The sequence below is a fragment of the Amphiprion ocellaris genome, chromosome 7 (genome assembly GCF_022539595.1).
Source record: "Amphiprion ocellaris isolate individual 3 ecotype Okinawa chromosome 7, ASM2253959v1, whole genome shotgun sequence".
NCBI lineage: Eukaryota > Metazoa > Chordata > Actinopteri > Pomacentridae > Amphiprion > Amphiprion ocellaris.
Genome location: NC_072772.1, coordinates 15,562,953 through 15,575,414, shown reverse-complemented (window position 1 = coordinate 15,575,414; position 12,462 = coordinate 15,562,953). Strand labels below are relative to the sequence as shown.

The 12,462-nt window shown below is 36.7% G+C and overlaps 1 protein-coding gene across 1 annotated transcript; it reads left to right on the top strand.

Moving 5' to 3' along the window:
- The first annotated feature begins 364 nt into the window (after positions 1–364).
- LOC111566097 (P2X purinoceptor 5-like) lies at positions 365–11,010 on the top strand. Its single transcript, XM_023266498.3, has 12 exons — positions 365–565; positions 1,033–1,183; positions 2,245–2,316; positions 4,463–4,538; positions 4,703–4,799; positions 5,576–5,656; positions 5,750–5,891; positions 7,486–7,622; positions 7,776–7,869; positions 8,585–8,650; positions 9,501–9,583; positions 10,771–11,010. Exons 1-12 carry the CDS (start codon positions 426–428, stop codon positions 10,826–10,828), a joined length of 1,197 nt encoding a protein of 398 aa, XP_023122266.2. The 5' UTR covers positions 365–425; the 3' UTR covers positions 10,829–11,010.
- The last annotated feature ends 1,452 nt before the right edge of the window (positions 11,011–12,462 follow it).

Genomic DNA, 12,462 nt, shown 5'->3' with positions numbered 1-12,462 from the left:
CACCTGTGTCGAATTAGGTGAGTCTTTTTAAAGGGGGAGTATGCTCATGTAATCACGTATTCTACATTTTATTTTCTATTTCTTTATATTGAAGAAATCTGCTGTCATCTTTACAAAAGAATCTCAAAAAGCCTACTGAAAATGATCATGACTCAACACTGCAAATCAATAAAAGGAAAAACTTTCCAAGGGTTGTATATTAGATAGCAGTGTGCATAATTTATCAGAAAACAAGACTACACTAACAAAAATCATGATGGTGGCTGAGCAGTCACTTGGAGAAGAGGCAGTGGAGGAAGTGTGTGTTCTCCTCCTGCAGGCTGTTTACTGTGAGAGGCTGTACTGAAACTTTCCTCTGGCTGTGTGCGAGTCAACCACCATCCCACTCACTACGCACTGACATCCAACTGTCCACGGGCAGCTGCATGATGGCCAGGAGCTTCTGGAAAGGACGTTTCTTAGCCTTACTTGACTACAAAACGGAAAAATTCATTGTCGCAAAAAATAAGAAAGTTGGAGTTTTGTACAGACTTATTCAGTTATCTATCATCGGATACATTATAGGGTAAGTAAATTAAGACATAAGATAAAACTGTATTCATCCCAGAGGATTAGGCTGTAAAGTTTTACCTCATTCTGTATGTTATATGACTTTAAAATGCAAACAATCCTCTTATTATAGAAATGATCAGTGAGGACTTTGTGTAGTCCCTTGTAAGTTATTTGTTCGGGGCAAATCAAAAATAGAAATAGGCTTATAACAGCATTGGTGACTGCAACTAACTGTCTTCAAGATATCTGCATGTTGGCAAGTTAAAACGTTGTTTACATACCAAAGACTGATGAAAGAACAGAAGTCACATTATGCGTTATAATGAAAGACATAGAAACAGGCATAAAATACAATCAATGTAAGAGTTTTAAAAAAACTACATATTTTTTATCATATGTAAATTACACAAAACAAATGCAAGTCTTTTATTGCAGAGTTTTGAGAATAATGCTTTTTCTCCCTTGTGTGGTTCTTTCAAGGTGGGTTTTCGTAAACAAGAAAGGCTACCAGGAGACAGATGAGGCCATCCAGAGCTCTGTTATAACTAAAGTGAAAGGAGTCGCAGTGACAAACACCACTGAGTCTGGTTTGATGGTGTGGGGCCCACAGGACTATGTAATCCCACCACAGGTAAAAACACTCACATGCCATGTGGCAGTTGCATAATCATGCATTTAGTGGTTTCATTTTCGGAAAATTGTGTTTTTTTTAAATTAAATAAGACTCTTAAGTTCGGAAAACATTTTAGGCATTTGCTCTGTACGTCTGTTTAGACACGAGTGAAAGTTGACAAGAAGACAAAATGTGAACACTAAAATACAGTCAGACAGCTGTGTTGAAGCTGTAGTTTGACATTTTAGGAAGCACTCACTTGCTTTCTTGCTTAGAGTTACTTGAGAGGACATCAGGCAACTTTATACCTGAACTTCCCAGCATCTGTTTGTCGGTGCATTGTGATAAAATAGCCGCCATCATAATAAATTTCCACATTTGTAAAGTCATGGCTGAGTCTATTACAAACAATTGTGCAGTGTTTTGGTGTTGGGTAAGACTTTAAACACATTCATCTTTTACTTCCTGGCCATTGAAAAAGCACCTCTCCGACATTACAGGACACAGGGATGAGTCAGGTCTGACTGCTAACTGTTGTCCCCTTTAATCAGTTTTAGTCTGAGTTCAGCTGCTCAGTTAGTCTACAGATAGAAAACCTCTGTCAAGTAAATGTAGTATTTCCCAAAATGTAAGAACATGTATTTAAAGGCTTTCTATCAGGCTGAAGGTTGTTAACAAATGGGCAAAAAAAAGAAAAACGAATGGAGAAATCACATAAAGCAGGTTGGTAGGGAGGAACATTATGTCTGGATTCATTTGAGTAGGTTTTCCTCAGTATTAAAAGAACTGGTAGCTAACCGTTTCTTTAGCGACTGTGTGTAATCTAAAGCTCACAAATGCCTTGTAGTTGATTGAGAAATATCCTTTACTCCTTTACCTCAAGTCTGGATGATGTTTACAAGTCTCTGTTGTATTGTTTGGGAGCTTGTGTGTGACCACCTACTTTTGAAGCCCCTAAACTTTGGGCACTATGTGTTCAAAGGTTTACATAGCTCCTACACAGCTCTTTATTAAAGTAACTTTGCTCAGACAAATGTCATATATACATAATATAAACAGTGATTTTTCTCCACATATAGGGTGAGGCAGTTCTGTTTATTATAACCGGGTTCTTAGAGACACCGAACCAGAAGCTTGGGTACTGCGCTGAGGTAAGAATATTTAGATTTGAATGTATATTACCGACTATATGTTGGAATACGATGTTGGTATTCACATGAAAAACCTCGATACAACTGCACTTACACAGGTGAGTGTAAAAGGAGCCGCCAAAATGATTTTTTTTTTAAAGATATTTTGCTGTCATTATTTCCGTATTTGAAAATGGCCTTTAGTTGTTATACGGTATGGCACACATCACATTGGTTTTGGTGTGTTGGTTTCAGTTGCAGTTGCAGGTCATATGACAGAAAGTTTTGCTGTGAGACAAACACAATGCGGTTACATGAACAAACACTTCTAAATTACCTTAGGCATTATCAGTGAGGTTGTTCGGGGAAATCACTTTGTTTGCTCCTGAGGGAAAATAGGAGTTTCTGTTTTTGGTGTTTGGCACTGACAATAACAAAGCTCCCTCTCACTTCCTGCTTTTTGCATCTGTCAAGCAGCTGTTACCACAACGCAACACACTTTTTGACACAGACATCGTATCTTGTTCGACATAATGCTGCTAGTTTTCTACTAAAACTGTAATCTAGCCGGAGGGCATTGTGTGATCTTTAGATGCCGTGTTTGTCTGCAGAGCTCAGCTGGACTTACCGTTTGAGACTGTGTTTATTTTAAAGCTACTTTATTTACTCTGCGCTGTTTGACACTGGAAACTAGGCATGTTTCAAAGATAGTGGCATACGTATGAATTACCTGAGCTGTATGTGAGTTTAATTTGAAATACTTTTCTACCTTCACATTGCCTTATCTGATGTTTTGTCATATCTGTTGATTACAGTCATCTAAGTAGCACCATAAATCAAGGCCATTTTGAAATTTCCAACATGAAGAAGACTAGTCACATACTACACAGTTATTCTAAGTTGTTCTTTTTTAATGTGTTGCAGATTAGACGCTGCAGTGACCCCAAAAAATTCACTCTATATATATCAGAAACTTGTGAATCATTAATGTTTTCTGTCTATTGAGCAGTGAAACAGTAAGATGGATGATGGTTGATCTGTAGTTCCTCACATGGCTGGTTTGGTGGTACAGCCATCACAGTCAGAAGAACAGCGGTCTGCGTTTTCTTCACAGTGCCAAGTCATAACAAAAGATTTTCAACTTTTAACAAAGCTGACACCTCCACCTTCTTCCTGTATATGTGTGTGTGTGCATCCATTTATTTCACTGCTCATCATTTCTCTCAGCTATATCATTAGGTACAAATTTCCAGAGGGTTCCTGGTATGTAAACTGCCTTTGGTGTCTGCCAGCAGCCAAGGAGTCTGGCGGCCTGTACAAGCTGTGCAAAGCCATACAAAACTGCTCTCGTATATATTTCGGCTCCTTCAAATGCAGAGCCTCTGCCTCTAAAAGCTGCAACACTTGAGAGGAAGCCTTTTAGTGCCATCTGTAATTACTTCGTCAATCACAATCAAAGTGTTTAAGCAGTTTCTCTTTTTGTTTTACTAAAAAGGCAAAGACGTGCCCATAAACTGCCCTTAACTACACTTACTGTCATATTAGTCCTGCTGCTTGAACTAAAAACTTTTATTTTATGGCCATTTTTGTCTGGATCCAGCTGTTTTAAATACCATCCAAGCTGAAATTTTTGTGTAACAACTGTGTATTAATATGTATTTTGGCTATAACAGAATTTCATATCATTTAATTTCATGTATTTTCTAAAGTAACAGCAAATAAACAATGTAATGTATTTGGAAGCCTGTGTTACATAAATGAAAAGCCATGTATAATTTTAAAAAAGTACATATTTTTAAAATGCTAAATTATGAGCCAGGAAGTTGACATTAAGTCAAAATCAGGAGGGAGTAAGTAAAAATTATGAAACATTAAGTTAAAATAAGGAGCAAACAGAGGAAAATGTATAATCATGTACTAAAATGTTGACAATTACACAATTAAGACTCAGTAGCTCATAATTTTGACTTATCAAGTCACAATGTCACATTATTCTGAGTATTTTTTATTATGCAAAAATGGGATGAAAATTGAGCCAACCATAGCTTCACTAAAGTGTTATTATAGTGTAGCAGGCTGCTGCATGCTTCTTCATCCATTTTCTCATTGTAATGAAATGCTTTGGTATGACTGAAGTGCTTCTTAAACCGCTGCCATTTGTTCCCAGAGCCCCAAAGTTCTGGGTGGCCACTGCAGAGACGATGAGGACTGTACAGAAGGAGAGACAGTAGTGGCTGGTAACGGTAAGCAAGAAGCACAGCTAATTTCAAATCATCATTCTAATACACGATTTGAGTGAAAATTTGGGAGAAACGGATATATCCGAAGCAGAAAGTAAAAATTTTTGTCTTTTGACATGTCATAAGTTGAATGGTCCATTCTTTCTCATTGTGCTGATTTTGTTTAGGAATCATGAGTGGTCGATGCTTAAGAAAAGATGAAAACTCCACTGGAAGCTGTGAAATCTACGCCTGGTGTCCAATTGAGAAACAATTCAAACCAAAGTAAGGAGCAACATAGTCACATGAAAGAGTATTTAGGACATGAAAAAATGTAAAAATTATTGATCATTATATATCGATTGTAAACTGTGTAAATGTGTGTGTGTACCGTACACAGGTTTTAACACCAAAACAGACTTTTTTTTCAGCTTTTCGTACATTGGGACATGTAAAATAACGTGACTGATGACGGGTCTCACAGTTTTAAGCTTAGATTTGGTTTTCTACTGCACGGCACGTTACAGATGAGTAGTTCAAGGACAATCACAAAGTTGCTTTTACAATTTTTAGCTAATAAACTACGTAATTTTGGATATTTTTTTGAGAACAGCATGCCTCTCAAGGAGACAGGGATTCAGACGGTTAATTTGAGCCTTTTTCTCAATTATTAGTGCAGTGACGATCTCTGTATATCTGATTCCACTAATGTCACCACTGGCCACAAAGACGAGTGGTGATGGAGGTAGAGGACCAAACAAGAAAGGGAAGAGAGTAGTGGAGACATGTGATGCCTGTGGTTGTTTACAATCTCTCCATTCTTCTCCTCTGGAACATCCTCTTCTCCTTCTCCACTCAGCTCCAGTTCTTCATCTGGATCATCTGGTGTAGGAGGTGGAATATGTAGTAAAAGGCCATGGGCTGGATTTGAACCGAGGACAGCTACATTGGGGACTCTAGCCTGTTTATGGGTCGCCCACTCAGCCAGCTGAGCTATCTGGGTGCCTATGCATTGACACACTTTTGATGTCCTCATAATTTTCTTATCATTCCATTTACAGAGGGCCTTTGCTGAAAAACGCTGAAAATTTCACCATCTACATCAAGAATTTTATCCAATTTCCCAAATTCATGTTTTCAAAGTAAGTCCACTCCTTCAGCATTACAGTGTGGTTCTCTGTGTGCAATATACTCCTACATATACACTCTAATACTGTGTGTTTCTTAACTCTGAGGTCCAACGTTCTCGAAACAACCGATGACTCCTATTTGAAGAAATGCAGATATGATGAGAAGCTTCACCCCTACTGCCCCATCTTCCGCCTGGGAGAGATCACCAAGCGAGCTGGATACAACTTCCAGGACATGTCCACGTTTGTTAGTGCTACACATTCCTCCTGTGTTTGGTCAAGAGTTAGAGAATGTTACTGAAGTATATGCCTTAAACTTCACTGTGTGACTCATGCTGAGCGGTACACAGAGTTTAATCCCAGTGTCATGATTTTACTGGAAGATACACTGGACCATGTTGGTTTATTATCTGGCATAAAACTAAATCAACAGCATGCAACCATTTCAGCCAGCCAGCCAAAGTCAGCGAAGAGTGGAGAGGGTAAAATAAAAAGACATTTGGAGTTTGGAGCTTTCAAATTTGTCTTAAAACATTAGTTAGGTTCTTATATAGGCCTTGAATCAGCTTTAGTTGCTGTAATCATCCTGCCTGTTCATGCTGGACATTAAAAGTGAAGGAGGAGAAATTCACTGCCATTGTCAATGCAAAGATGATTTTGTTAAACTTGTGTGAAGACAATACAAGGCTTGAAATTGGTCAAATTAAGTGACAATCTTCAAAAGTTGTCTTTTTAGTAAGAAAATTAAACATTTTTTGGTTAGTACCCTTCCTCTGAAGCTTATCATAGAAACGCTATTCAAGGTAAAATAAGGACACTAAAAGGACTGTTAGGCATCCACTCAATGTTCTGAATGCAAAAAAACATTTTTGCACAAAACTGTGAATTTTGTCCCTAATCATGTTACATTCACATTAGCGAGGGATCTTTAATGGCCAATATTAGGATTAGGAATTACTTGTTGCAATCCACATACAATATGGATATGTTGTGGGGTTTTTTGCTATTTGTTTTTTTTAATCACACAAGCAAATATGCGATCAGTTTTGTCCATTGTTTAGAATAAACCTAATTTCTAAGCCTTATAAAATCTTTTTTTTTTTTTTTTTTTTTTAACATTTAAATTTCAATGAGTCATAATGAACTGCACAGTGGTTTGGTGGTTAGCAGTTTCACCTTACAGCTATAAGATCCCCGGTTCGCCTCCCAGCCTTCCCGGGATCTTTCTGCATGGAGTTTGCATGTTCTCCCTGTGCATGCATGGGTTTTCTCCAGGTTCTCCAGCTTTCTAGGGTACTGGTAACTCTAAAATGACCAGAGGTGAGAATGTGAATGGGATGTTTTGTCTTTATGTGTAGCCCTGTCCAGGGTGTCCCCTGCCTTCAGGTGGGATAGACTCCAGCCCCCCGTGACCCTAATGAGGATTAAGCGGTGTAGATAATGGATGGATGAATCATAATGTCCATCCATCATAACCAAATTAATACCAGTGCTTTCTCTGGAACAAAGTGCATAATAACATACTGAAAGAAATTCAGCTTGTTTTCTGATAATGAACAGAAACTATACCTGATTGTCTTGTTAATATACTTGAAGATTTTATTGATTTACATGGCGGTTCTTAGACTCCACATCATCTGATTTATTTTATTACCTACAAACATTTGCATGACAATATTTTCTCCACAACGTTGTTTGTATGCACAGAGAAAACATCCTCAGAAGAGCATGCTACAAATTTGTATAATATTGTCAATGCAGAAATAAGCAAATTTTAAGGAAGTGCCTCTAAAAAGCTAGAAGAAAAGACATTCTCAGTAGTTTTTTGTATTGTTTTCCAGGGTGGCTCCATTGGCATAGCAATCCAGTGGAACTGTGACCTTGACAAAGGTTACTCTAAGTGCCACCCAGAGTATCACTTTACTCGCCTGGACATCAGTCTCTCCAACAAGACCATCGCACAGGGGTTTAACTTCAGGTTAGTCTTTGTTGCTCTGCTGCGCTAACAGGTGATTATCTTTATCTAGAATTAACAGCATGCAGTTTGAAAGGAAAAGAGAGCCTGAAAGTCTTTAGCTGTCATGGTTTCGTTGCTTTTTCATGCCTCCATATGTTCCTTTTCATCCAACAGACACACTCGGTATTTTAAAAATGCTGCTGGAGAAGACTATCGATCTTTATATAAAGTCTACGGTGTTCGATTTAACATCATGGTGCACGGGAAGGTAGGAAAATGTCATTTACAGGGTGAATGAATGAAATGTTGACAAAGCATTGTGATATGACACAATTTAAGTGAATTTTATGGATAGATTAGCAGATGATGACAAATTGGCAAAAGTTTTTTGGGTCTTTCTCCATCCACAAGAACAAGAGGACAGGATTAGGATAGATCGTGTGTTTGAGGCTACAGCTTTCTTGGTAAAAAGATACAATCCAATTAGCTTTGTGAGTTTGTTCCCTCCAGTGAATGTATTTCTATATGATTTTTCAGTGAACTTCCACATCTGAGGAATATTATGGTGTTATAAGAATAAAAGCTGTATATCTTGATAGTGTTGTGTTTTGAGGCCCAACTAGGCAGAAGAGTTAGCCTTATGCAGCACATTAGTCACATGCTCTGTGTTGCTACTATATTAAACTTAATAATACTGTAAATCCCTGCATTATTCTGGTAAAGTAATATTTTATGTCATTCTTGTTGAGTTTTAATCCAGAATACGTAAATTGGTCAGGTAAAATCACACCATAAATAACACCATAACCCCAATATTTAAACTTGTTAGGCTATCTTGGAATGCCAATCATATTTTTTACTGAACAGCAGCGTAAAAGTTGTTTTTATTGTGCTATATAAAAATTGGTAGCTTCACTCAAACTGCCGTGTTGTGGGAAAAAAAAATTAAATTCAAATTCTTACATTTGCGCTGTCATTCACAGGCTGGAAAGTTCAGCATAGTCCCAACAGCCATCAATGTTGCCTCAGGACTGGCGTTGATGGGAGCTGTAAGTACCTCTAATGAACTGCAGAGGATTGTTTTTTTTGTATATTTTAAGCAGTGAGAGCCGCAGAACTGCACTGTAAAAAAAGAAGAAGTTAATTTTACAGTAAAATTCCAGCAGCTGTGGTTGCCAGAACACTGCTGTAAAATTACAGTAAAACACTTTCTTCATTTATGGTGAACAAATGAATTGATGCTGTTGATTTTATGGTTAAAAAATGTACTTCATTCCATGCTTTACTGTTAGAAAAAGTTCCAACCTTTAAAAAATTTTTAGTTTTATTTGAGAATTTACATGAAAATACCACATGAAATAAAGTTTGTGTGACCTGTTATAAATACTACAACATTTTTCCATGTTGAGCGCAACAGTTAGTGTATTTAACATTTAATATGTGTATTTTTAGCAAATATTGTGGTTATAGAGGTCATAAATATTGAACCATATGTCCGTTATTAACACAGAAGTACATCAATTTGACCGCTACACACTGAATTTTTTACATGAAATAAATGTAAAAATGTTGCTTGTAGTAAATATTACGCCATGTTTCCATTATCAGTATGTACATTTCACTGTCAAAACTGATGTTCTTTTCAAGAAATAAAAGCAAAAAGTATTGATGTTATATATATTACGGTATGCTTCCAAATAATGATGCAACAGAAAGGAAATGTATTTTTTAATTTAAAAACACAGTTTTCTCCTGATTAATTTATTTACAGTGATCCAGTGCTATATAAACTGCATCGAACTGTTCTAGAGTTTACAGATTTTTACCGTCATGGTTTGACAGTTTTTCACTGTAAAATTTACGAGCATTTTTTACAGTGTGAATAAACTTGATCCACAGGGAGCCTTCTTCTGTGACATGGTGCTTCTCCACCTGATGAAGAAGAGCGACTCTTACAGACAGAGGAAGTTTGAAGCATTGAAGTAAGATAAGCAGCACACGAGCACAGAATTCTGTATTTGTACTGAAATGAATGACTTTTTGTCCATCTACAGCTAGTATGTGATAATGATCATGTGAGTCTCTGACTTCATGCCAGATTGAGATTCAATCAAGTCTAATTCTCAGGCTGTTATGGTGGATGTTAATAATCTGAACAATAAAGACAGTTTCAATCAGCTCAAAATATTTGAATTAAGTCACAAAATGTACAATGTGGCTGATATAAAAACCAAAAGCACACACAATGCATCATGTAGGAAAGCGATGAACACTATGTTAAACATCAGAACTGTAAAGTGTTGACTTTTGATTTAGCAGTTGTTAAAATATTTAATTTCAAAATTTGGAGCATATAGGTTTTCTAGGGATAAACTGACATTTTGTGCAACAATAGTCTAGAAAAAAAATCCACATTTAGTATTGTTTGATCTGTTGGAGCAGCTCTCATTATACATCACATTTAATTTCTGTTTTAATAACACACACTTGAACTTGTTTTATGACACTTATCCAGGTTGTTTTCTCCTGACTAGATCAGAATCAGAATCAGAATCAGAATGAGTTTTATTGCCATTGTTCATGAGGTTCACAAACGAGGAATTTGACTCGGTGCAATGCTGCTACATTAAACATTTAACAAATAGTAGAGATAAAAATAAAGATAAAAATAAAGATAAAGATAAAGTAAATACTATAATAAAAGCTAACATCTACTATAATAAAAACTAACAACTAAGTACACTGTACAACAAAAAAGTGACTAAGTGAATAAAGTGACCAGTAGCAGCAGGTGGTGGGGGCCACCACGTAGTGCAAATATTGTAGTGCAAAAAACAGTGGTAATTGTTGATGAGTCGGTGCTGAGCTGCTGAACATAGGCACGTGTGTGTGACGTAGAGTCATCTAGTGTTCATCAGTCTGATGGCAGAGGGGAAGAAGCTGTTCATGTAGCGGGAGGTTCTGGTCCGGATGGACCTTAGTCTCCTGCCTGAGGGGAGGGGGGTGTTGTATCTACTCTCACATGTATATTGCTTTGGGTAAAAGCGTTCTAAACAAATCTCGAGCTGTTTCTGGTCATATATGGTTCATTGGCAAAAAGCATCTGATTTATTATGATTATTATTTTACATATAAATAACTGCCACCACAATCTGTCTCTGTTCTCCAGTGTTAAGCAAGAGGCTGAAGACAGCAGTGTGGAAGACAATAAGGCTGTCGAGTACTGAATGCCACATTTCCTCCAACAATGGTTTTTCATAATTTCTCAGATTTTGTTGTGTCAGTTTACCAGCAAAACTTGTATTTATTTATTCTTACATAGAGAACTTCTGCTTGTGATGTAAGAAAATGTTCAAATAAAGTTTTTAATAAGAAACGTGCAAAGCTCCGTGGCTGCTTCTTTAAAGAGATGATGTACAACAAGTGGATTCTGAAGGCTTTGTCCATATTTCCTAACGTCTGTCCTGCCTGCATGTAAAACCAGTAGAGGCTCAGTGGAGCCTCCTGACGTCCACATGATCAGTGGAAGAATAGCTGTGTGACAGCTTGTTTATTGGCTTTTCTTCAGCGTGACTTGAATAGCTGTTGTTTATAAATTGTGTAAATATAGTGACAAAGTATTGTTGAGATGAACTCCTGACATGGTGCCAGCTGCTCAGACTGGAATATTATGAGAAGGACACCAGTGGGCTCTTGGAAAGTGACACGCCTGTAAATAAATTCCTTTATGGCTTAGTTTCTCATAAAGCCAGATTTTTTTTTTTTTTTGCAGTTTGTGAAAACACATAAATCTTGTTCTTTGTTAAATATTTTTTTCAGAAGAGTGGAGGGAGGTGATGCGACTAAGTTTATGTGTTTTCCCTTTACAGTATTGTTACTTTCTACAACTTGTTTTTAAGCCAGTGTTGTTCTGCAATGCTTTCCTGTTTTGCATGACTTCTACAACTTGTGTTTTACCACGTTAGTGTATGACTCTAGGTATGGCAATGTTTGTCAGTCACCTTCAAGTCAAAACAGTTTGTTTGTTCAAGAAAAAACTACTGTAAAAAGTAAAACATCAAAATCTTGTGAAAAAAGCAAACAAATGTTGAGTAAATTTGCACATTGGGCATAACACAATAAAAAAAACTACCATTCTTTAATACAAAGTACAGCTTTTATCCAAGGTACAATCCACATTAGTGCTCAGTTATCATTTTTTCAAATCATTTTTCTTTATTTTGGTATGATTTTATTTTCAGTAACTGCTAATAAATGTTATTTGTCTTGTATTTATATCTCATAATTTCAGCAATGCCTAATTCACTTGCCTTTGAAAAATCACTGGTGTAAAGCAAACTACATTGTGGGAAATTATAATTAAAGGGAAGTAAATATAGTTCCATCTATTAAAACTGCATATGTAGAAGTGTGTGCTGTTGACTGGGGTATGCATTGATCCCAACACAAAAGTGTTAACAAAAAAAAAAACAAACCGAAAGTTTTTTACTGAAGACAGACCTCATATAAATTGGTCCCTGAACTTCTTATGATTCATAATCCTGTTTTTTATTGTTTGTTTGTTTTGGCCACACATATTGCATTTTGTGTTTGTCGAGTTGTGCATTTCTACGTTTTCTAGTTCAAATTCAACAAATGCTTCTTCCAGGAGCTGCACTTCTGCACATCAGCCTCTAGATGGACCTTTGGTTACTCCATGGGTTACTCTGACACAAGCTTCACTTTCATGTACAGTGTCTTACAGCTGAGACACATGCACATTTTATACTGATTTGCAACCATACAGAAAAAAATGTTGTATTCATTTGACTTTTTTTTCCTGAGATTTATCTTTAAATTCATTCAAACTTCCAGTTAAGTG